The 25,701-nt window shown below is 52.5% G+C and overlaps 2 protein-coding genes across 2 annotated transcripts in view; one reads left to right on the top strand and one right to left on the bottom strand.

The window, feature by feature from the left end:
- LOC110200806 (ATPase family AAA domain-containing protein 3-like) overlaps positions 1 to 9,628 on the top strand; it is a 64,084-nt gene extending 54,456 nt beyond the window's left edge. The window contains 1 exon segment of the mRNA XM_020976197.2: positions 9,276 to 9,628. Coding sequence (XP_020831856.1) covers positions 9,276 to 9,443 — 168 coding nt within the window. The 3' untranslated portion in view covers positions 9,444 to 9,628.
- Positions 9,629 to 13,994: 4,366 nt separating this feature from the next.
- TMEM240 (transmembrane protein 240) lies at positions 13,995 to 24,557 on the bottom strand. Its single transcript, XM_020971854.2, has 4 exons — positions 24,186 to 24,557; positions 23,342 to 23,448; positions 16,137 to 16,345; positions 13,995 to 14,588 (listed from the first exon to the last, which is right to left on the bottom strand). The coding sequence occupies exons 1-4, from the start codon at positions 24,234 to 24,236 to the stop codon at positions 14,440 to 14,442; spliced, it is 516 nt and encodes a 171-aa protein (XP_020827513.2). The 5' UTR covers positions 24,237 to 24,557; the 3' UTR covers positions 13,995 to 14,439.
- Between the last annotated feature and the right edge of the window lie 1,144 nt (positions 24,558 to 25,701).

The raw sequence follows: 25,701 nt of genomic DNA, 5'->3' as shown, positions 1-25,701 counted from the left end.
CAAGGAAAGTCTTATTGAAGGCTAAAAAATGAGGATTTCAGGGCAGCACGGGGAAATGATAGAGATGGGAGGCTTGGCTAGTGTGAAGGCTGACTTTTAGAAGTATTTTTGAGTTCAGAAAACAAGCTAAAAATTTCTTTTTTACCGACTCAAGCAGGTTTGGGTCTTTTTTGAATGAACTTTTCAGGTTTGGTCTGCCAGTTCTACACATGGTGCCTAACCTACAAAGACACGTTCCATAATCTTTTCCTTTTGGTTCTTAGAACTATTTCTTAGTCTTTATTAGACCAGGCTTAAGATTTGAGTGTTGTTACTTTGGGAACTCCTCTCCAGCCTTCTCTGGTGCTCAGCTTCTTCATAAGAGGGGCTGGGCTGAGTGATTGGCTGGGTTCCTCTCTCCGTTGGGCATTCTGTGACTGATTCTCTGGCAGCCACTTACACTTGAACCCTCCTTGCTCTAGCTAGCTGGAATTCCATTGTCTGGAATCCATCTCAAAGGAGAGAATGTGGATTGCTTATTCTAGTGCTAGCTTCTGTATCAGCACCTCACACAGCGTATGTCCTTTGGGCAGTAGCTGGGCGAGAGGGGTTAGCAGCATCTTTGTGTATGAAGGAGGGGACGTCTGCGTGGTCTCTTCCTGAATAGTCACACTGCAGCTACGGCTCTCTCTCCATCTAGACCCAGGGGCACGGCGCTGTGATGGCCATGGAAGGGGGTTTGCCCAATGTTATGGGTCTCCCATTAGCATGAACTGATTCTGGGAGGTGCCAGTTCGTGGGGTACCTCCCTGAGAGGACAGGTGTGCTAGTCTTCTAAAGGGGCTGTATTTACATCCAAAGCCAGGCCTGGAACTTCTGGAACCAACTCATTACATATGTCTCTGCTTCCCAAAAAAGCAGGGCCCGGCTGTGGGTACAGCAGGAATAGCAGAGAAGGTGGGAGTGGAGAGAATTATTTATGTGCTGGCAGATATATTTAGAATAATGTTCTGCTGTCTCCATCGAAGACATAGCTTAGTGTGTTCCCACGGAGAGAGAAGTGGTACGTCCAGCACAGACCCCAAATGATGCCCCTGACAAACTCAGGCATAATGTAAAACGTGGCCAGCTGCTCACCTTCTTCTGGCTAAAGTCCTCTAGAACAAGATTTGCTTTCTGGGTCTGAGGTCTTCCTTTTCCACTAAGATGTTACCATCCTCAGTTTTGTGGCTTCCATCCTAATTTGTATGTAAACTACAGACTCATGCATCCTCAGGCAGGGGCAAGGCTCTTTTTACTGCAGACAACACCTGTGACCTCTTGTGCCCCTCAGGCCAACCCTGTGCTTTCCACACCATGGGAGGCTTCTCATCATTTGTGGGCAGACCTGAGTACAGGTGCCTCCCCCAAACACATGGCTTTCACTTGGAAAGTGTTTGCTCCCAGTGCATGAACCCTCCAAGACGAAAAGGGTCTAAGTGTGATGGAAAATAAACCAGAAACCTTCCTACAGTAACAGTTCTCTCCTAGTGATCATGTACTGCCAGAGGGAATCTAAAAAATATTGCTAAAGATGGTGAAGTCTTGGGCAAGCAACTGAAGACCTTCAGGGCACAAAGAGTGTTTCTGTCACGTTTGCTAATCAAAGGCAAGAGCTTCAGGAGAGATGAGCAGATTGGCAAAGCAGCCAACTAGTGAAGGAGATGGTGTCTAGAATAGGGTTTGGATTTCTAGACCAAGGCTTCAAATGTAGGAATGACACACTCTCCTGGCCAGAGATGGAGTGTACCTAACAATACCTGCTATGGAGATAGTTGCCTGGAGTCTTGTGAATCAAATCCAAGTGTTGGCTTGCTTTTTTTTTTTTGTCAAATATTTTATTTTTTCCAATTACATGTAAAAAAATTTTTTAGCACTTTTTTAAATTTTGAATTCCAACTTCTCTTTCTCCCTCCCCTCCACCCCCTGTCATTGAGAAGGCAGGCAGTTTGATAAAGATTATACATGTGCAGTCATGCAAAATGTATTTCCATATTAGTTATGTTGTGAAAGAAAATACAGACAAAAAACAGTAACAAAGTAAAAAAAAAGCGTGCTTTGATCTGCATTCAGATTCCATCAGTTCTTTCTCTGAAGGTGGATAGCATTTTTCATCATGGGTCCTTCAGAATTGATCGTCGTACAGTATTGCTATTACTGTATACAATGTTCTCCTGATTCTGCATCAGTTCATGTAAGTCTTTCCAGGTTTTTCTGAAAGCGTCCTTCATTTCTTATAGCACAGTAGTATTCCATCACCATTGTATACCACAGCTTGTTCAGCCATTCCCCAGTTAATGGGCATCCCCACATTCTCTAGTTGTTTGCCACTACAAAAAGACCTACTACATATTTGCACATATAGGTCCTTTTCCTTTCTTTAATCTTTTTGGATACAGACCTAGAAGTGCTATTGCTGGCTCAAAGTATACACAGTTTTATAGCCTTTTATAATAGTTCCACATTGCTCTCCAGAATGATTGGATCAGGTCACAATTCCGTCAACAGTGCATTAGTGTCCCCTCCAACCTTTGTCATTTTCCTTTTCTGTCATGTTAGCCAATCTGACAGGTGTGAGGTGGCACCTCAGAGTTGTTTTAATTTGCAGTGGTGATTTAAACATTTTTTCATATGTGCACCTGCCTGTTCACATCCTTTAACCATTTATCAATTGGAGAATGATTTCTATCCCTGTAAATTTGACTCAGGTCTCTAGATATTTGAGAAACGAGGCCTTTATCAGAGAACCTTGCTGTAAAATTTTTCCCCCTGTTTTCTGTTTTCTTTCTAACCTTGGTTTTGTTTGTTGTGCAAAACCTTTTAATTTAATGTAACCAGAATTATCCATTTTATATCCTGTAATGCTCCCTGTTTCTTGTTTAGTCATAAATTCTTCCCTTATCCATAGATCTGACAGGTAAACTATTTCGTGCTCCCCTAATTTGCATATGGTATCATCCTTTATGTCCAAATCATGTACCCATTTTGACCTAATCAGTTTAGGTAGAATTGTCATTTTTATTATATTGGCCCAGCCTACCTATGAGCAATTAATATTTTTTCAATTATTTAGATCTTACTTTGTGTGAAAAGAATTTTTTAATTATGCTCATATGGTTTCTGGGTTTGTCTTGGCAGGTAGATTCTCAAGTATTTTATATTGTCTACAGTTATTTTAAATGGGATTTCTCTTTCTATCTCTTGCTGCTGGGCTTTGTTGGTAATATGTAGAAATGCTGATGATTTATATGGGGTTTTTTTATACCCTGCAACTTTGCCAAAGTTGCTAATTATTTCAACTAGTTTTTTAGCTGATTCTCTAGAAATCCAAGGAGTTTTAAGCTGAAAAAAGAAGAGGTGGGTTTTGTTGTGTATTTTTGAGGGGGAGAGCAGACAGGAAGACAAAGAGCAGTAGAGAAAAAGGGAAGTTCACGGGAGAACAAAAAACCTGAAGAAAGAGGCCAAGAAGAAAACCCACGGCCTCAGATGTCTGCACCAGTGGTGTCAGGCTCAAATGGAGCGCACCCCTGTGGGCCACTTACTGACTTGAAATGCCACATGTCGTTAAACATTTCCCAATGCTATTTTCATTTGGCTTGCTGCCCTCTGGAGTCTTGCCCATTGGCCTCCATTTGACCCCTCTGGTATGGTTTAAAAAACAAGGTGAATCAGAGTGCTTAATTCAGGGAGATAAATGTAACCTTATATGTGTCACTAAGGACTGTGATTACCAAGGAAAAGAGTTCTAGAGGGCACTGAGAAGAAATCTCAGGGAAGCATGTTAGGAAACATTTATGTGAAGACCGGGGGCGTCAGGTATGGGCCTATGTGGTCAGGGTACGCTACAGACCGTCTAGATGGAAAGAAGACAGCGATGACTTCAGGCGCGTGATGGGGGAGCGACAGGAACATCATTCATCTCTCTGCTGAAACTCTCCCCCAAAAGCCAAGCGGCTGATAATGGCTTGACTTGCTGTGGTGATAAATTCCATCCTTCAGTCAGCACAGGGAACTACTTTTCTTAATCTAATTTTGACCCATGCTGGAGGAAGGAGAATGATGAGAAGCTTGGAAGGAAGTGATCACTTTGTCTTTAGGGTTTGTGGAAGGCGAGGGTAGAGTGTGATGCACAGCTAGGATGTGGGGAGAGCAGATTTCCAAAGATTCTCAGTCAGCTGAAAAGCAGAAAAGGGCTCTGTGGCTCTTTTTGGGTAAAGGGACTCATCCAGGGACTGGAACCCTGCGTGAGGTGAATGGGGTGGTAGCAGTTACCAGAGAGAAGGAGTAGCCCTTCAAATCTCTATTATTCTGCTTCCTTTCACTTGGAAAGGACAAATACTGAATGGCTAGTGTGGAATAGCTACCCAAGAGAAGGAGGGAGATAGTAAGAGAGTGGCCACTGGTGCCCAGATGGGCTGCACTCCGTGGTTCCAAGAGACCTGGCGGACGGGGCGCTAAGGCATTGTCACAGCTCTCTGACCAGCGGCAGCCGTGCAGGAGGTCACACGTGATTGGAGAAGGGTAAACGTGCCGAGTTTCAAAAAAGGAGGACAGGTAGATTTGAGGGTTTGACTTCATTTCCTGGCCAAAGTTTGCAAACATCTGGAAAACGGAGCCATGATTGCAGAGAGCCAGCATGGGTGGCATAATCAAAAGCACAACATCTGAGCCTGACCTGGTTCCTCAGGCTGATAGACCAGTGACAGGCTGTGGGCATCATTTACCCAGAGTTGAGTGAAGCATTCGGAGCTCTCGTGCTGTTCTTATGGCAGATATGGAGAGATGTGGGCTAGATGGTGGTGCCAGTCAGTTCAGTAAATGTCAAGTACCTGCACTGTGCCGAGCTGCGGTTAGTGCTGGGGATATAAATAAGAAAAAGAGAGACCGTCCCTGTCCTCAAGAAGCTTACAATCTAATAGGGAAAGGAAACACGTTAAGGGGGAGGGGGGTGGCTGGACCCGGGAGTACAGAGCACAGGGGCGTGATGTCCTTTGGAGTCAAAGCCAAGCAGAATCGCTGATGAAAATGGAGAGTGTTGGGTGTGCTCAGAACTGGTTGAATGTGCTGACTCAGCGAGTAGTCACCGTGGAAGAAAATGTGGTGGGGTGCACTCTGTAGCTTAGAAAAGGCGTAGGGGGGCGGTTATCAGACCTGCAGATTACACGGAATTAACCCCGTGGGTGATGGGGCCCAGAAAACTCCACACAGGCTAGAACGTAAAAAATGCAATCCCAGTGAGATGAAGTTTAGTAAGGATACACACAATAGCTTACATTTATTCAAAACAAGCTACTTCCCAAGCTCAAGGTGAGGGGAGAATGGCCAACTGGCATCCATCTGAAAAGATTCTGGGGGCTTTAGTGGACTGCAAACTCCAGATGCGTCTACCTAGTGATTTGACCACCTAGAAAGCCAAGGCTGCTGTAAGCCTTTTAAGTGGCCCAGGCCTGGGGCAGCGGCAGTTTATTCTGCTGCGTCGTCAGGCCACAGCTAGAGACCTTTGCTCTGTTTGGGGCACTGTCATTTTAGAAGGGCCTGGAGAACACCTAGAGGAGGACGGCAGGGTCGGGGATAGGCCTTGAATTCAGGCTGTCTGAGAGCTTTTCCCCAGAAAAGACTTGGGGAAGGGTGGACAGGAACAGGAGGCCTTCCTCAAAGGGTGCAGAAGCAGGGATCAGTTGGTCCTTCCTGGCTTCCAAGGGCAGAACTGAGGAAGAGGCAGCAGATGATGTAGAGATGCAAATTTGGGTGTGGTGAGAACAAAACCTTCCTAACTGTTGAAGCTGTCCGGACAGAAGTGGGATGGAGTGCTTCCGAGGATGGTTGGGGGGCGGTGTCAGAATTAGGCCCCTTCCCTCTCTGGGCTTGTAGTGAAGACAGCCCCAAAGAGGTGCCTGGGGCAGGGCGTGAGGGAAGGGGTTGCCCACATCCCAAGTTGGGTTTTTGCCTTTAGAAGCCTTTGTGGGGTCGAGATTTTCTGTTGTTCCCTGGGGTGCAGGGGAGGAGGGCTGTGCGCGGCTCTCTGGCCTTCTCATTTCCACAAGCTGCTCCCATCTTTGAGGATTTCATTTTTTTTCTCCATGTAAATTGCGTCAGGTTGCTGTTAGACTTTGCTTTTCACCTTGCCCTCTCTTGGGAGCAGCAACATGTATCCCTAGTAAACAGGGACCTCGAAGGAAGACGGTGCAGGGGAGCAGAGGGCGCCTCTTTCCCCGTCCTGCTGCCTGCCTGAGCTGGAGAGCACCCCCAGGGCTGCGCCCGTTGACTGCACGGGACAGAGCCTCATCAAGGCTTCCGCAGCCCCTGGAGCTCCTGGCCACCGCCCAAGGCCAGCACCAGCCTGTGGGAAGACATACCCCCGGCGCTGCACTGCACGGGACAGAGCCTCATCAAGGCTTCCGCAGCCCCTGGAGCTCCTGGCCACCGCCCAAGGCCAGCACCAGCCTGTGGGAAGACATACCCCCGGCGCTGCACGGCCAGGCTGAGCCTTTTGGGGTGTCGGTGTGTGAGAGCTCTGCGGGGCCGAAGCCAAACCTTGGTCTCCCTGCTGCGAACCCTGTGACCTTGGGCAAGTCATTTCCTCACCTGTGAATTGAGGATGGGACTTCCTGCTTCCCAGGGTGGCTCTGCCATACCAATAACTCCTAATAACAACAATAACAGCCAACATTTAGACCGCCTTGAGGTTTTGCTAAGCGCATTATATATGTCATTTGTTGGACCTCCATAATAACCCTGTGAAATAAGCATTATTATTACCTCCATTTTACCAGTGAAGAAACAGCTAAGAGGGCAAACGATTTATCCACAGTTGTTCACCCATTAAGTATGTGGGGCAGGATTTAAACTCAGATCCTTTGGATGCCAAATCCAGCCCACGTTGATTGTTATTCTGCATCCTAGAAAAGGCCTAAACGGTAGCGCCTTCTGTGCTGGTGCCCCCCATCCCCCCTGAGCCAGTTGTCAGCTGCAGGGCTCAAATATGGGGCCTTAGGCCTTCTGCCAACCAGAAAAAATATGTTAATGGTGGTTAATTTTAATTGACAAACCACAAAAGGCTTTTCCTGTGACCGGCATGAGAAGCCTTGAGTGTTTGGAGCTTTCACGTTTTATTTTTTATTTATTCCTCCTTGGCTTCATTGTGGTATAGAAGTGACAGTGTGTTCTTTGAACCTGTGCTCGTGGGCTCCCTGGCCAGGTTGGTCACAGCAGTGACCTCACTGCAGGCGGGGGTAGGGGACACTCCCCTTTATTTCCGTCTCATCCCCACCTCCCAGCCTGGAGGCTTTGATGGAACCTCAGAGATCACCCAGTCCAAGACTTTCTGCTTTTTCATATGAGGAAACTGAGGCCAGAAAAGAGGGAGGGACTCACCCTGGGTCACACAAGAAAGTGAGCAGTTAAAGAGCCAGAATTGGAACCGCAGTCAGAATCCAGGCCATGTTGAGGATTCTCACTTTCCATTTGCCTCCTGACACCTAGGACAAAGTTAGGGTCACAAAATTGGTTTTCTTAAACTAATTTTAAAAGAAAAGACTCCTTATTTAGAAAGTGATGTGGATGGGAATGGAGGGGCCAGCTCTATAAGAGCCCTGTGGTCGGTCATTCCTTGGAGGCCGCTTCCTCCAGCCCTCTCACTGCTTGTGTGTCTCTGCCATTTGGGCCCAGCCAGCCCCTCTTTTCACAGTTGGGGAGTATCTGGGAGGATTCTTTGGAGGGATGGGTTCCTTCTACCTCTTCCCTCCCTCCACCCCACCCCCACTAGCTGCTGGCCTGCCCTCCTGGAAGTAAAAAAATTAATTTGCTTCAGAATTGCCCGAAGGCCAATTGTGAATTCCTATGTTTGACAGTGCCTTCCGTTACAAGGCAGGTGAGAGAGACTGGTTAGAAATACCTGCATGGAAGGACAGAATTTCTGCCTCCCGAATGGCGCGAGCTGCTCCCAGCGGAGCCCGGGCGCGTTCCCCATTTGCTTTCTTGACAGCTCAGGCCCTGAGCTTTCTATTTTTAGAAGGTCATTGAGAAAATCGGCAGCGCATGAACTGCACAGAATTGCTGGGACTTCCACAATTGAATTTATGGACATTGCGGGCCCAGGCAGGAGACAAGCCTGGCTGTCTCTCTGAATCTACACGTGTACTTAAGGCAGGTGGGGCCAAGCCCTAGGGAAGCTGCTTGCCTAGCCTACCTTTGGAAGGAGGCTGCCCGCTGGCCCCAAGGGGAGACCACCTGCTTTGAACTTCATTGGCTGGTGGAATTGGAGCCCAGATAGGGAGCCTCTTCCCTGCCAGCTGAGGGGTCTGGGGCATATTCATGAGATGGGCCTGATAGAGGCATTAGCCAGCACAGGCTCAAGGATGCCAGTGTGCAGGGCCCCTCCTCATTCCTCTGCATGTAGAGGACAAGCTGGGTGTCAATTGAGAGAGCAGATGTTCACCCCAGTGTGCGGCTGGGATGTCCGCTTGGCATCTGGGCCAGCCTTGGGTCCAGTAAAGCACTGGTCAGTGCTGGAGGTCAGTGCACACCCAGGCCCTAAGAGCTGCCAGCTGCTGTCACCCCAGATCACCTCCCCTCACTCACCCAAAAGGAACCAAAAGTCCTCTTGTTTCCCGAAGCTCAACAGGCGCCTTCATGTCCAAGTAGGCTCTGACTCCTCTCTGCCTGCCTGGGGGACCCTCCGTAGGTCCCGTGAAAGCCCAGAGCCTGGTGGGCCACCTCCAGGTTCTGACCTGCTCACTCAGTGTATGCTTTGTGCAGAGTCTCCACAGATATGTTGCTCTACTCTTGGCGGGTTCTGAAACCACTGCTAGTGATCAGGTTCTCTGTCTTCCTCGTGCAGAAACGCACTTCAGATTTTCATGAGCATAAAGACATTGGGGAGAGCAGAAGCTTTGAATAATGGAACGCCTCTTCAGGTGAACCAGAGAAGCTGGAGTCTAGCCGTGGCCAGCCCACCTTCCTCCTAGTTAGGGCATAGGGCAGCTGCCCGATCTCCAGTGGACACCCAACCCCTGCCAGGGCCTTTACAATGTCATGGAGGGTCTCACTTCCCAGCTCCAGCCTGAGCAAGCAGGGGCTTTGGGCTGGGGGCCCCTTGTGGTCTGTGAAAGCCTGAAGGGGTTTGAGTGGGTGGGTGGGGTGGCCCCAGAGCGAGACCTGCTCGGGCCTCTGCACCGTCTGGTGACGGCCAGGAGCGCGGCAGAGATGGTGGCCTGGCCACTTCTCATCCCCTGTCCCTCGTCCCCTCTCTCCTCCAGGCCTTAGCCTACGCCTCAGAAGATGGCGTCCTCACGGAGGCGATGATCGATGCCCGCGTAAAAGATGCCATCCAGCAGCACCAGCAGAAGATGGAGTGGCTGAAAACGGAGGGCATGGAGGGCAGCAAGAGCCAGTCTCTCCCTGTCTTCAAGGAGAGCCCGGTGTAAGGGCGGGAGCCCCCCCCCCCAGGACATGGGGAAGAGTGAATCATGTCAGAGTCGGAGCCCGGGCCAGGGCCTGCGGTCATCGTCCTCCCTTCCCTTCGAGGCTTTTTTAAAATATTCTCAGAGAACCCGTCAAGGCGTGTGATGGCAGGAGCCACATTAAAGGATCTACCACGTACTGACCTGTGCTCCTTTGTGTGCTGGGGTCTTTCTGTCAAGTGCCAAAGCTGCATCTTACCAGCCCAAAAGCCCTGTGCTGGAGCTGGCACCATGTGCCAGCCGTGCCCACCGGCCTCCAGCAAGTGCCAAGGAAAAGACCTCGATTCTGAGACCCTCTACTCGGGCTGTTTCCTTCACCAGATCTCACGGTCATGTTGTCCTCAGTGGTCCAGGCTGCCCCTCTGACTCAGGGCAGGCTGGAGCCCCGGTCACAGATGTGCCCAGCTGGGGAGGAAGGAAGGACCGGACTGTGCAGATGGCTCAGCCCCCTCTCCTTTGGTGGGGGAGTCACTAGCCCAGCAAATAGAGCCCAGCTCTCCTCCCTCCCAGTCTGGTTCTCTTTCCATTATCCTAAACTGTTGAAGTGACCTGAGGTGCCCAGGGGAATCCTGGTCCCATAAATGCCCCTTTGGGCCTTCAGGATTGCTTCAGAGAGAGGAGGCCCTTCTAGCGGAACCAGTCACTCCAGGGGGTGGGGGGGACCAGAAATGCCCCCCACAGTCCCTTAGGCTGCTTCCTTCCCTTCCTGCTCTGTTACTCCAGAGCTCTTATCTCCTCAGAAAGGTAGAAACCTGGGGTCCCTGACTGGAACTGAGAGTCTGGCACCCCCATGGCCTGGCTCCCTTTCCACGCCCACTGCCCTCACCTCTTGGGCCACCTCTCTAGCCCTGGATCTTCTGTGGGTTCCTTCTTCACTGGGGCTGACAGCTCATTTCCCCTTAATATGGACAGGCCTGACTTAAGGCTAAATACCCCTCCCCTCCCAGCTAGATGTGCCAGATGTGTCCAAAGTGGTTCTCAAAGAACTCGAGACAGTGACCCCAAGGCTTGAAGATGGAAGGACTCCTGATTGTAATCCCTCTGTCCTTCCTACCCAGTCAAGGAGCTGAGCTGAACCCTGCCTGTTCTGTCCGGGGTGGCGGGGGAGGCCTTCTGAGCGTGGTCTTATCTTGAGAAGGAAATGAGCAGAAGGTAAATGTGTGACCTCACAATCCCTGTGGGCCTGGGCTGAAGAGCTGGACTAGATAAATGACCTTCACGGTGCTTTCATGATTGCCGTGATCTTCATTTTGTAAGTTCTGAGTGTGTGTGATCAAGCACACGTGGGCCCCGGGTTGATGTCTGGGTCTCTGAAAAGCTCGGAGTCGGAGGGGGAGCTTGAGCTGGGGGCGGGACAACATGCCGCTAGAGCAGCAGCCCATCAGAGGGCAGAGCAGGAGGGACCAAGGCTATGGGTGTGAAGTGAGCCTGACCCTTATACCTAGAAATGTACCTTGTGTCCCGGTGTGCTTAATAGACCAAGTCAAGTAGCTGGGAAAAGATAGCAGTGCCCACCCGTCAGCCACCTACTGCTGGGCCCAAACTGAACAAAGACCAGAGGACCCCTTGTTTTGCCGGGGGAGCAAGAGGCCGCAGAGCTGCCCCATCCCCTTGGGCCTCCTGGCCCAGTGCATTGGACTAGAAGGGGTTGAAGGCCAGCGATGACAGTGAGCTCAGGTCTTGTGTCCTTTCCCCCCATATCATAAGGCTGCCACAGGGGAACTTTTTAGGGACAACGTTGAGTTAGCCCAACCTTCCTCCGTGGAGGAAGGAAGCATCACAAACAGGGCTTGGTCATCCAGAAGTCTAACATGGCTAACCTGAGAAGCATTCCTCTGGGAGGACTCCAGGCGTTCACGTGGGGACTTTGCTTTGTTCTCTGGGTGTGTCAAAAAGCAGGATCCCAGGGCCCAAAGGGGCTTCCAAGTGAGGCCCCCAGCTTGTCCAGCCTGTACTTCAGAAGGAGCCTACCAGCATTCTCACACGGGCATGCAGCCTTGTGGGGGGCTCACTACCTCCCAAGGCAATCCACTGCACTCTGGGCCAGCTGTCCCTGGTACCCTTCCACTCGAGCTGCCTCTGCAAATTCCCAACCATTCTCCTAGCTCTGCACCCTGGGGCCAAGCAAAACAGGTCTAATTCACTTCCTCTGAGTCTTCTCCAAGTGAAATAAACACCCCCAATTCTTCTATGTGGTGTTCGCGTTTACCTGACATCAAGGTCCTTCCCTAGCCAGGCAACCTTTGCCTGGATACCCTCTAGTTTACCAAGTCTTGCCTAAAATGTGGTGCATCCAGAACCTAAACACAAACTATTCTAGATGGGACCTGACCAGGACAGAATGCAGGTTCTGCACTATCGCCTTCAGCTGAGCAGTACAGGCCTTGGAGTCAAGAAGACCTGAATTCAAATCCCGCCTTGGACATTTGCTAACTGGGTGACCCTGGTCAAGTCACTTAGCTTCTGTCTGCCTTGGTTTCCCCATCTGTAATGTAGGGATAATAGCACCTACTTCCGAGAGTTGATCTTATGAAGCACTTCGCAAACCTAGCGGTTAGTGCTGGAGACTGCCTCCGTCACTGCTGCTTGTTAGCATTGTTTGGGGAGCTGTCACATTGTCCTGTGGACACACTGAGTTCACGGTCCAGTGAACCCATCCCCCCGCCCCACCCCCAGTTGCTTTCGGTCAAACTGCTGCCTAGCCCAGTCTCCTCCTCCACATCCTACCTGTCTTGTCCTTGGGAAGTGATTTTTTGAACCCAAGGATGACTTTACATTTATCCCTATTTGATTTCATCATCTTCTCAGATCTGCCCCAGTGGTCTGTCTGGACAAGACCTTTTCCAACATGCCAGGCCAACACCACAACACTAAAATCACTGAATCCTGCCAGATAAGAGCGAGCCAACCAGAGCAGAGATGGTTCCCTCGACCCCAGTCCTGGGTCTACAGGAAGCAAAAGAAGAAGCAGACTCAGGACGTGCCTCAAACATTTTTTACTGACTGAGGCGACCAGGCCCAGGGAGAGGGAGGGATGAAGTCATGGTGGGCAGGCTGGTGGAGGTGATCACAGTGAAAGGCCACGGGGGCCTGAGGCAGCTCTGGTCTGGGCCTACACTAAAAAGCCTGGAGATGAGGGGATTGTCTGCGAGTAGACAGGGACTCTCCCCGCTCCGTGGGCCCAGGGTCAAGCTGTCCAGGCGCCCAGAAGAACCCTATCTTGTTGATGACAAAGGGGAGAAGGCCAGGCCTCCAGCCTCTCCCTTGCCTGTGCATACTCCATGCAGACCCCATGAAGTCATGGGCACGTGCTTCATGCATGTGATCACACGTGTTCACACATGCACAGATTGGCAACAGGCATTCACCCCACCCTCTCTGGTTTCCTCCCAGAATGGTCCCTGGGAGCCCTGCTCTCCCTGCCCCCGTCACTATCTCCTTTGCCTCAGGACTATGACCCTTGCACCTGCCCTTGGTATTGTACTGACTGACTCTCTTGTCCAAGCATGACCCCTGGAGTTTGCAGGACAGGGAAATGGAGCTGCCACCTTGGCACCACCTCCCACACCTCTGTCTCCTTTGAGTCCATTGCCACCCTCCTCCTGCCTGACTTCCTACAGACCAGGGTCCTCTTCCTCTCTGAGGCCCCTGACACCTTCCCCGGGAGTCAGCTCCCCAGACAGCCTGACAAACGAACACAAATGTGGACAGGAAACACGCAGACACCAGCCATTTAAAAAAAATAATAATAACAGATGTGATCCCACACAGAGGAGCTAATCAGAAACAGAATTAAACCAGGGGATGGAATGGGCCAGGGGCTGGCCCCACTTAGTGGGCAACCCTCAGGGCCCCAAGGGGCTAAGAAGTGCTGGACAGAGCCCAGAGTCAGGACGTAGGGTCGGGATGAGGATGGGGGTGGACCAGAAACGAACAAGCAGGTACTCACTCCTAAAACCACAGCTGGGACTGAGCTGTCTCAGCCCCTCTTCCCTCCCCTCTCCACCTACCCAGCACCCTAGAGTCAATTTTTTAAAACCTAAACACCATGGATCACCCCCACTCATTCTAGACACACACACACACACACACACACACACACACACACACACACACCCCTCCCCTGCCAGGGATCTGAAGTCACCCAACTGTCACCCCACCCTGTCTGGCTGTAGCACCTTCCTGCCAAGAGCTCTAAGCACTTAAAAGGGGGGTCACCCTGCTTGATGTTGTAATTTTGTCACCCCTCCCCTCTCCATCCTTCTAGCGTTTCTTCAGGGATTTTCAAGTGTGGCACTCCTGTCCTACTTATAGCTTGGGAAACTGAGGCACAACATAGCAAAACAGCCTGGGAGTCCCAGATACAAGGGAGGGACCCCCCCACACCCTATGTCCTACCCTATCTCTCAGATGAGCCATACCCCCTCCCAAATTTTCTTCCCTGGCCTTTCCTTGACCTACAGTCAGATGACCCAGCTCAAGACAGGCCCTAGGGGGACTCCATCCCATCCCCTCCCACCCCAAACCCTATGCCCCTAAAAAAAAAAGACACAGCACCTTCTTCTGGGAGCCCCACCCAAGTGCAGGATGACCACCCAGGCTGCCCAGGCAGCAGACACCATGGGCCCAGGGGCCAGCAGAGGGCTGGGGCCCTAGAGAGGCGCTGTCCAGGGTCTGAGGGGTTGGGCTGTATAGGCCCCTGGGGGTGGGGGAAGGGTTTATAAGTAAAGATCCTTCTTACATATGTACAGAGGTCCAGTGCTAGGGCCCAAGCAGGCCAGGGCCAGGCTGGCTCCTGGTCCACATAGAGTGAGCCCTTCCAGCTGTAGGTCCATAGGGCTTGGCCCCAGGCCCCCAGGGAATATAGCCATAGACACTGGGCAGTGTCCACCCTGTGGTCCAATGGTTTGTCCATGTGTCCCAAGTCCCTCCATGGGCTTAGCCAAGCCAAGGCAGGGGCTCAGAGGTGCCGGGGGCTAGGGTGGCCATTGTGGTAAAGCTTCTGCTTGATGTGCACCATGTTTCCTGTGGGCTCCTCATATGGCCGGTGGGGTCGTTTCCGGAAGTCCTTCAGACTGCAGAATTTGGGGAGCCAGGACCATGAGTTGTCTGCAGGAGGGCAAGGAGAGGGAGGGAGAAAGGGAAGAAGAGAGTCAAAAGAATGTAACAATCCACAGAATGCAAAGTAACAAGCCATAGAATGCAATGTAACAAGCCATAGACTGTAATGTAACAATCCATAGAATGCAATGTAACAAGCCATAGAATGTAATGTAATTATGAATAGAACCTAAGCTCCTTGAGGGGAGGGAGGGGTAGTTTCATGTTTGTTTTTGTATGGCTTAGTAAGTACTTAGTGAACAGATTGACAACAGATTGGATTCAGAACTAGCAGTTCCAACGAAATAAGATGGCCCCTTTCGCCTCAGGCCCTGGGGCCAAGGTCCAGATTCTACCATGTGTGTGCCACTCTGTCCATATTTCTAGTGAAGAATCCACCAGGTAGTTGACCAGGCCACAGGATACACCACTAGACAATGAGCTTTTTGAGAGCAGGGACGGGTGTTATGGATCCCCTCCCCCCACCTCTTCATATCCCCAGCACTTAGCACAATGCCTAGCACATAGTAGGTGTTTCACAAATGCTAGTTGACTGACTATCCAATCCCCCTGGGAGTGCTATTGGATGCAAATGGCTAGGTCACATGCTGAAGTCAATCCTGGGAATAGTCTCTCCCACTGAAGGTTAAAAAGGAGACTGAGGGCACGTGGGAGGAGCAACCATCTTAGAGCCAGAGACAGCTCTGGGAATCCTTGGATTCCTTGAATCCAAGATGAAGGGCATCTCTGTCCACACAAATGCCTGAGCCTCCTTGTCTGCTATATCTCAGCTCTTCAATCCTCAAGTCTCCTGAGTCTGCCACCTCGTATTTCTAGCCCTTCAGTCTCTGTCTCCTGGGATGGTTGAAACCTAACTTTCCAAACATTTCATATTGATCCCTGTTAAGTTTTCTATTCTAGCCAGACTGGCCTGCTGGCCATTTCCTACCTCCACATCATTGCACCGGCTGTGCCCACCCACTCTCACCCCTATCCAATACCTGGAATGCATTCCCTCCCTCACCTCCACCTCTTACAATCTTTCATTTCCTTCGAGCTTCAGTTCAAGCCACCTCCTCCTCCTGGCAGTCTTTTTTTATTCACCCACCCACCCACCCAGGTGTAAATGGTCTCTCCCTCCTCAGATTATCTTGTACTTCTCTTTCTGAATTCTGTGTCCTCCAGCAGAAGCTAAGTTTCTTGAGTATAACAGATCTAAGGCTGGGCATCTGGCCCAGCCTCCTCGTTTTGCAGATAAATAAACTGGGGCCGAGGGTGGTCAAACAGGTAGCAAATGACAGGGCTGAGATTTGAATCCAGGTCCTTCTCTGGGTTCTAACATCCTTCTTTCTGTGCCAGGTTGCTTCTATTCTGTATTTTATTTTCATTGCCTCCCCAGTGCCTAGCACAGTGCCTCAAACACAGGAGCTGTTTAAATAAGGGCTAGTTGCATTGACCCAAATAAGTCCCTCGAGGCCCTGGCCCCCGGTCCCTTCCACCTGCCTTGGCAGCTCCTCCCCAGAGAGCTCCTGCCCCCCAGTCCAGTCCAGTGCTCACCGAAGCGGCGACTGGCCCTCCAGGCCCGCACAGCGCAGTGCAGGACCCCATCCATCCACACCAGGAACCAGCTGATACAGAAGCCCAGCAGCAGCCCCAGCATCAGGTCAATCTCCTGCTTGGTCACGTTGTCTGTCACAAAGTAGTTCTCTGAGGAGTCAACCACAGACTGGTCCCCGTCGTAGGGGATCACGTAGTGAATGTGGTGCCTGAGGACGGTGGTGGAGACAAGAGCCACAATGAGGAACAGTGGTACCTAATATAGGGCCTGGTGACAAAGACCACAGTAAGGGATGCTGGAAAGGGAGGGGCTCCCCACAATCCAGTATGGGGCCTGGTGACAAAGGGATAGTGGGAAGACAGGGGTGGCCCACCCCCAAAGATGGCCTGGAAGGGGCTCCCCACAATCCAATATGGGGTCTGGGAACAAGGGTCTCATCAGGGAAGAGGCTGCGTCACTCCAGAACTCCTCAGCTCCCTTCTCCCCTGACACAGCAGCACAGAAGGCAGGACAGTCTTTCAGACACCAGGAATCCCTTCTTGTCTCCCCAAACAACTGAGACCCTACCCCTCAGTACAGAGGTACCCCTGCCCAGGCAGACACCTTCCCCAGCACAGAGACTTCCATAGTGAACAGACACTCCTTTCACTACAAAGACCCCTAAACACAGAGACCTCCCACGGGAGACCTCCTCGAGACCTCCTCACACCAGAGACTCCTCATCACAGAGACCCTCTAGACCAGAGCTGAGGAGGCCCCATTTCTAGTAACCCTAGTGCCTTGACCCTTCAGATGACCTTCTATCCACTTGATAGATCTATGTGCAGTCTTCCCCCTTTAGACAGGTACCTTCTAGGAAGCAAGTACCCTGTTTTTGCCTTTCTTTGTATCCTCACCACTTAGCATGGTGCCTGACACAAAGTAAGCGATCAGTAAATACTCGTTGACTTACTATCCAACAGAAAAGTCCTCTTCAAACATAGCTTGCTTCCAACAGAGACATTCCCAGCAGAGACACCACTCAGCCCTAAGACCCCCTTAGCCCTTCTTGGTACAAAGTCCTTAGCAAGACTCCTCCCATCATCTTGGAAAACTTGCTAGCTGTGTGACCCTGGGCAAGTCACAACCCCAACTGCCTAAAAAAACAAACCAACCAACCAACCTCCTTGCTGCCTTGCTGTTGCAAGAGCACCCCACTGTTCCCCACAAGAGGAACCCTTAGGGCTGCCACTGGGACTTCACCGCCACTGTCTTCAGAGACAAGGACTGCATTGGGAGGCAGGGAGGAAACAGCCTCCACCACCATTGTCCTCATTCACACCCCAGTCCCTCTCCTCTTGAGCCCATCATTGAGTACTCAGGATTCTCAGGCCTTTGAATAATCAAGCCCAAGAAATGTCCAAATATTGATACCAACAAATGATGCTGAAGGAAGGAATGGGGAAACAGATGCCATGGGAGGGGAAAGAGAGAAGCTGGGCCTGTGGTGCAGACACACATGTACACACCCACAGTTACACAGACCCACACAGAGATATACACAATTACACAATACACAGACACACAGACATATGTGGTTCCAAATGCAAAATTGCCCCAGAGCACAGAAAGACAATAGATACACCCAGATATAGCTAGCACAGTCATGTGTGGCCCTGCAGGGAGGCTCTGGAGGGTAGGTTGAGCCACAGAGTAACACATACACACATACCATTACAGCACACATAGGCCAAGTCACCCAGGCTCCAGGCCCAGCCCCATGGAGTTACTGCAGGCTTTGGGAGGGGGCTGGGGAGCCAGAAAGGAGCCATCAGGCTTTGGGGGAATTCTCAGAGCCGCACGCCAGCTCTGAGTCATCTCCCAGCTGAGCCTTTGCTCTGCAGCCACTAAGGAGTGGAGTCAGAAGAGACAAGACCTATGACGGCGACACAGAGGGCCAATGAGACAGAAGAGCAAAGAAAGGCACCAGGCCAGAAACCCAAAGGTAGCTCTCCAAGTGAGCCACCCAGACACTCTTGGAAGCCATGGTCCCTCCCCACTCCCCCAGTACCAGGGACAGCCACATCCTTAGCTCTTCCCAAGCCACGGCTTCCAGGCAGACATCAATGCCAAGCTCCCTGGGCCTGTGGGCATCTGTCCTGTCGTCTCCTCTCCTGCAGCCCCCAGTCCAAGTCAGCCCTTCCTCCGTCATCTCTGACCTCTAGCCTCTGATCTGGTCTCTGGGCCTGCAGGCTCTCTCCTCTATGATCCAGCCTTCCCACAGTCCTCAGGCCCAGGGAGGGTCATGGAGGCCTTTGCAAAAGGACCTCAACCAGCTCCCCCTTACCCCTGCCATAAAATGAAAAGGTCCTTAGCCTGGCACTGAGCCCTCCAAAGTCTGGGTCCACCCACTGACCACCCCATACCAGCTTTCTATCCTGGCCAGACCAGGATAGATGTTCCCCAGACACGGGGAATTCCATTGCCTTCTTTGCACTGGCACTTCCCCATGCCTGGAATCAATGCCTTCTTCACCACTGATGGAGGGACTTACTATACTCCTTCATGGAGCAGAGAAAAGAGCTCTGACTTTGACCAGTCAAAAGACCCGGGTTCAAATCCTATCTCCGATGCTTACTGCCTGTGTGACCTCAGGTCCTCACTCGACCTCTCCGGGCCTCAGTTTCCTCATGTGTACAATGAGAGAGATGGCCTCTGAGGTCCCTTTTTTTGGGGGGGTTAGGCAGTAGGGTTAAGTGACTTGCCCAGGGTCACACAGCTAGTGTCAAGTGTTTGGTCTGAGGCTGGATTTGAACTCAGGTCCTCCTGACTTCAGGGCCGGGGCTCTATCCACTGCACCACCTAGCTGCCCCCTCTGAAGTCCCTTTCTAAAGCCTACCTTATCTGTCCTTCTTCACGCAAGACCTTTCCTGATCCTGCCAAATATGTGTAGTGATTTCTTGAACTTTCCTTAGACTGTAATTCTCTCTCCCCCCTCTCCATATTTCCATAACTACCAGAGGCAGCTTGTGGGGCAGTGGACAGAGTGCTGGGCCTGGAGTCAGGAAGACCTGAATTCAAATCCAGTCTCAGATACTTCCTAGCTGTGTGACCCTGGGCAAGTCACTTAACCGTGTTTGCCTCAATTTCCTCATCAGTAAAATAAGGAGGATAATAGTGTCTAGACAGCACAAGGATCAAATGAGATAATATTTCTAAAGCACCTGGCACATGTTTCCACACTTCCTGCCCTCTAAGGTCCAGCCTTCTCTACAAAGCCCTGATGACTCCAGTAAGAACTGACCCTTCTACAGCCCTCAGGGGAAGGCCCACACAGTCAAGACCTTAATTATTTTTTAAATCATCAGAATCTCGGGGACAGGAGAGACCTTAGAGGTTTCCAGTCTAACCTCTAGCCCTATCCAGGAATCTCATCTCAAGTATGGTGGGGGGAGGGGATCTTCCAAGCCTCTTCCTGAATACTCCCAGTGAGGAATAATGCAGTCCACCCTGAGGCAGCCCCTTCCACTTGTGTCTCAACAACTTTCACCTATTGCTGGGGTAGCTAGGTGGCACAGTGGATGGAGCATGAAGTGCTCCTGGAGTCAGGAGGACCTGAGTTCAAATCCAGCCTTAGACACTTCCTAGCTGTGTGACCCTGGGCAAGTCACTTAACCTCATTGCCTTAAAAAAAAAACTTTCACCCATTGCGGCCTGTCCTGTAGGCCAAGCAGAATGAAGCTAACCCTTCCTCCATGAGATAGCCTTGCAAATTCTTGAGAACATTCATCATATGGCCCCTCCCTCCAAGTCTGACCATCCCCAATGCCTTCCACATATCCACATGTGTCATGATCCCAGCTTCTCACCAGCCTTTCTCCCGTGTGGCCCCAGAGCGCTAGATGAGCTCTGACCCAGGCTGAGGCTAACAGCGCCACGGCCTCCTCATTCCTGTGGCTCATGCTTTTCTTACTAGCCATCTTGTCAACTGTTGATTCCTAATGACTCATCAGGCACTGACGGTATGGGGGAGTCAATGCAGATTGAGATCAACTCAGCGTGTGTGTGGGGGGGGGGGTGTTTGCCTGCTTTGGGATACTCAGCTTGGTTTGCAGTCAACTAAAAACCCCCCAAATCTTTCTCCTCTACATGGACTATTGCTGGACTCCACCTTCCCTCAGCTTATACATGTGAAGTTGATTTTTTTAATCCTGAGTGTATGACTTCACATTTATCCCTAGGGAATTTTATCTTCTTAGAATCCAACCCTTTCTCCATCTCAACCTGTCGAGAATTTTTGGACTCAGCACCTGAGATCTCAAGATGGAAGAAATCACCTTAGAGGTGATCTAGTCCAAAATGTGCTCATTTCACAGATGAAGAAACTGAGTCTCCTTTTGAGGTCATATGACTTGTTCAAAGTTGCTGAATGGGGATCAGTTGATACAGCTGAATCTCCAATGGATGTGAATTAACTTTTGTCCAATGAGTAAGAAAATGAGAGGAACTTTTGATGAAACCTAACAGAAAATACCAATGTGCCACCTAGGCATGACTATGAGAGGGAGAAAGTGAAGAATTGGGTCTTACTAGGAAATATAAAGGTGGGTTGTTTTTTGTTTTTGTTTTTGTTTTTCATACCAAAAAGGAAAAAGGAAGGATAGGGTTGGGGCTGAGCCAGGAGAGATGAGAGTGGAGAAGCAGATGGCTCATACCCTCTACCCTGGAGGTCATTCCTAGCACCCAGCCCAGCCCTTCCCCCATTCCATACAGGGAGGCCTGACGTTGCCTGTCTGCCTCTGGGGAGGTAAGCGGCATATCCCGTTGTTTTCTGCCACAGGAGCTCATAACAATTGCCTATCAGGCCAGGGGCCGAAGTTACAGATGCCGGAGGCTAGGATGCATCCAATGCATAGGGATGCACAAGTTTGTTTGATCAAGCCCACACAGCATGCTTAGTCTGATCCCCACTGAAAGAAAGCAGACAACCAAATGGAAGAAGGGAGGGTGGGCTATCCTCCCACGAACGTCGATTCTGCCTTTTGCTCCAGAGCACGAAAAACACATGTGCTCAGGAGGGAGTTTGCCACAGGGCCTTTCGCCCAAGGGAGTGAGGAGCCCCGCCTGGACCGCTGTCTCCCACCGACACATCTGAGTCGAGATGAAGTGGCAAGAGGCCCTCAACTCTCCTGGTGCTTCAGGCTTGAAATCTATAGGCCATGACAGACTTGGCACTTGTAGCAAACCGAGCCATAATTCCTAGCCATCTTTCTTTGCCTCCCTCCCAAAAGTCCCCACCTTGGACCAGGCCCTCAGCACCTCTAGTCCAGCCTGTTAATTAGACTCCCTCCTTCTAGTGCTCTCTTCTCTACTCCATCCTTAACGAGCCATCAGTTGGCTTCTTAATATCCAGTTCTCTTAATATCCAGGTCACTGATCAAAAAATAGGAGAGATGACAAACCTCGCAAGCTGCCATTCAAGGAAGACCTTCCAAAATCTAGTACCACCTGGCACACCCCTTCCAGCCTCATCTCCCCTGGCTGCCAGCCATCTAGTGGACTAAGATCCCTAAGGGCCCTCAAAACATCCTCCACCCTCACTCAACCCATTGCCCATGGAATGGCCAATCTTGTGCCTCCTTCAAAGGCCAATCAAAGTTCTCCCTCTTCCATGAAGCTCCCCTGATGTCTCAGGAACAAGTGGAAGTGGTAAGGGCACAAATCACCTTTTTGTGTCCAAATCCAGATTGTAAGCTCCCTGAGGGCAGGAGCTGAATCACTAGCCTCTCTGTCTCCCCATAAGGCACTGACATAATCATCACTTGGTGACCATAGCATCATAGGATCACCAGTGTACAGCTGGGGCCTCAGTAGTCATTCAGGCCCAAGAGGCCCAAAAAGGGCACGGTGCTTAAGGGTCTGAGCACCATCAGTACCTTGCTAGCCTGTCCACCTGTTCACCCCTAACCCAACCTTCCAAGACCAGCAGACCTAAGTTGGTGCTGCCAGGGGCACAGGGCAGAGTCGTTTTCCAGTGACTCAGTAACCCCATGAGAACACTGATTACCAGGTCAATAACAATGAATAACTGTCAACCAAAGTAAATTGTAACTGATCAGTGACTCCATGAAACATAATTCATAGCTAATAAGCAAGAAGCGATTTATTGTGACTATTTGTCAAGAACCAATATTAATAACCATCAATAACTAACACCTAATAGCCTTGTCTGTGTCCTGGATCCTTCTGCCCTGGCATTTGAAGCCTCTCTGCCCCAGGGGTCCTCTATGCCAGTCCGGCCTGGCCCTTGCTTCAGCCCAAGGGTCTCCAAGGTGCTCCTTGAATACACATCAGAGCAAGTGCTCTGGCCACCCAGGGCAACCCTCAGGCAAACTTCAAAAGAAGGTACTGAGTCTTAATAGCCCAATGAAAGCCAGGAAACAGCTTTCCTGCCTTGGGTAGAACGATCCTCTGATACAGCGGTGGGCAGTAAGGGACCAGGAACAAAAGGGTTACTTCCTAACTCTTTATAGGGCCAACTATATTTTAGTTTTAAAGAACTGTTGGGGGGAGTGTATACCCTCTTCCAACTAGGTAAATTCTCTGGGGATTCTCCCAGGGTCCTGGTTACATTTCCTCCTACAGGCTCATCTTCCTCCCCCTTCCCCTTAAGTACTCAGGCCATACTCTTCAACCCTGGACAAGCAGTTTTGCCCCTAGTTTCTTACCCCACCTTGACCCCGAAAAGTGATATAGACCGAAGGAAGCCTCCTTCCTTTGTCGGCTCTCACACTCACCCACAGAACCAGTCTCAGCCTGCCTGCCGACACCAGAAGCTGGGGAGCCCAGATCACCTGGCCCTGGCATCTCTGCCCACCAGTGCTTTGCTTAAGGGTCTGTACCACTGTGTGTTTCTGATAACAGGTCTTTTGGTGAGGTGTGTTTCTGGGCGTGTAGTGTGTCAGTGACTGTCAGTGTATGTCTGTATGCTTGTGCCTGTCCATGTGTCTGTGTATTGTGCATGTGATGGAGTGTTCATGTGTCTGGGTGGCCCTGGGGCCCTGCGTGTGTTGTGTGTCTGGACTGCCCCGAAGCCCTTGCCTGGGTCCGAGACTTGGACCTTTAATTCTTCTCTCCTGTCGGGGCAGAGAGCAGGAGGCTAGCTGTCAGGGACAGGGGGCAGAAGGCAGGGAGGGACGCCCGAGCAGCCTTCGCGGGGACTTACCTCCCACAGTTGCAATGACAGACGCGGTCCTCGCCCCGCAGGTGCGGGAGGATGTAATTGTGGAATCTGTCCAGCAGCGCGTTCATGTCCATCAAGCAGGCGATGGCCTGAAAGAGCCCCGAGCCCCCCGCCCCCCGCCGGCCCGGCCCGTCAGCGCCCCCGGCGCCCTCGGCCTCAGCCTCCCGGCCTCTCTCCCTCTCTCCCTTCCTCCCGGGGACGAGGGACCGCGGTTCCCAGAGCCGGGTGCCAGGCCCGGCCCCCAGACCCGCCAAGGGGCGGCCACGGCCACGGGCACTGCGCAGAGCCGGAGGCACTCAGAGACACAGGAAGAGAGAGAGAGAGAGAGAGAGAGAGAGAGAGAGAGAGAGAGAGAGAGAGAGAGAGAGAGAGAGAGAGAGAGAGACACCTGGAGAGACAGCCAGGGCCAGGGCCCGGCGCGCGCGCACACACGGCACAGGGCACACACACACACAAGCACAGGCACACACACGGGCATACACACACAAGCACACGCGCGCGCGCGCACACACACACACACACACACACACACACACACACACACACACTCACACCCCGAGGCAGGCAGGCAGGCAGGCAGGCAGGCAGGAAGGCAGAGAAGAGACACGCAGGGAGAGCGGGGAGCGCGCCAGGCACGGCGGGCCGGCCACAGGGCCCGGGCGCTCGCAGGCGCAGAGACAGGCAGCCAGGCAGCCAGCAGGGGACACGCAGGGACAGAGGACAGGGGCTCCCGGCCGCCTGCGGGGGCAGCCATTCCCGGGCCCCCCACCCACCTCCTCCCCGCGCCCCGCACCACCCACGCCCCCCCCCCGCCTTGCGCGCTCACCATCACTACCGACGCCCCCAGAATCATGAAGATCATCGTGTTTGCGCTCATGGGCAGCCCGCAGGGCCGGCCCGGGCCGGAGCCCCCGCGCCCACCCCCTCCCCCGCCCCCACGCCGCGGCGGGGGGAGCCCCGCAGAGGTCAGAGTCGCAGCCGCCGCCGCGGACGCCCTCGCGGTGCCTCTGCGTCTCCGCGGCCGTGGCGCCGGCAATGTGAGTGAGTGTGACAGGGTGAGCGTGTGCCTCTGTGTGTGTGCGCTTCTGTGTGTGTGCGCGCGCGAGTGTGTGTGTGTGTGTGTGTGTCTGTGTGTGTGTATATGTGTGCCCGTGTGCGTGTGTGTGTCTCCCTCTCCAGCCCGGCCCGCGCCGCAATCCCGCCGCCCGGGGGCGAGGGGGGAGCCGGGGGGAGGGGGGGCCGGGCTGCGGGGAGGGGGCGCCCGCCTGCCGGCCCGCGAGCTGTTCGGGGCCTCTCCCCCCAGCCCGGGCCCCGGCCCGCAGCCCCGCTGCGCCCCGCCCCCTCCCTCCTATCTGTTCCCTCTCCCCCAAATCCCGACTCTGGCCGGTCAAGGGAGCACAGTGCGCCAAGTGAGGCGTCCGCGCCCGCGCCCGCGCAACGTCCCCGGGGACCTGGGGAGGGCCGGGAGCGGGGGAGGAGGACTAAAGTCCCGGAGCAGCCTGGGGTTGGGCTCTCGGCCCCAGCGGGAAGCTATTGAAGAGTAGGGGGGAATCCCCTGGAGCCCTACTACGAGTCAGCCCAGAGAGGAGAGGAGACACGCGAAGGGAAGCCAGAGGTGAGGCGTCGGGCCGGCAGGCCGCAGGACCCCCTCTCTGCTCCCGCACCTCCCGGGACGGCCCCGGTGCGGCGAGCTCACAGTCCCCGCTACCATTTCTCTGGTCCGACACTTCCCACTGCTACCCGGCTCCCCCCTCCCAGGTTTGGTTGCTGCCGCAGGAATGTGGGAGGTGGGAGGTGGGGTGAAGCTGAGTCCTGCAGTCCGACCCTTGGTGTTCCCTCCTGCCCGGCGATGACGCCTCGGTAGATCAGAAGCTAACCGCCCATCGAGAGGGTCACAGCACTGAACCAGGTTAACTTCCAGCCCCTGGAGAAAGGGCAGGTTTCTTAGGGAGCAGGAGGGGAACACCTGCTGTCTGTCTTTTGCCAAGGAGGGGCACAGTGACCTGGTTTCTCGATCCCAAGTAGCATCTCGGGACAGAAGGGCGGTGTTACGCCCCCAGCACCTTGCCTGGGCTATGACCTTCCCTATACCTACAGGCCCCTGCCCCACAATCCAGATAATTTAACTGGGCCATCCAGGACTTTGAAAACGCTCATAAAGGGACCCGGCAAACCCCTCCCTGCTGCGCACCCCCACCCCCCACCCCGCCATATGGCTGGAGCTCTGAAAAGTAGTCGTCGTAAGACTTGGTGCTGGTGGGAAGGGAGCTCTTTTCAAGGGGCAGGAGGGGAAAGGATGTTATTTCCAACAGGAATCGATCACTTCCCCCTCTCCTTCCAGA

The sequence above is a fragment of the Phascolarctos cinereus genome, unplaced genomic scaffold (genome assembly GCF_003287225.1).
Source record: "Phascolarctos cinereus isolate Bilbo 61053 unplaced genomic scaffold, phaCin_HiC Scaffold_726;HRSCAF=1367, whole genome shotgun sequence".
NCBI classification, from domain to species: Eukaryota; Metazoa; Chordata; class Mammalia; order Diprotodontia; family Phascolarctidae; genus Phascolarctos; species Phascolarctos cinereus.
The sequence above is the reverse complement of the archived record's forward strand: the minus strand, read 5'-3'. Positions and strand labels throughout refer to the sequence as shown.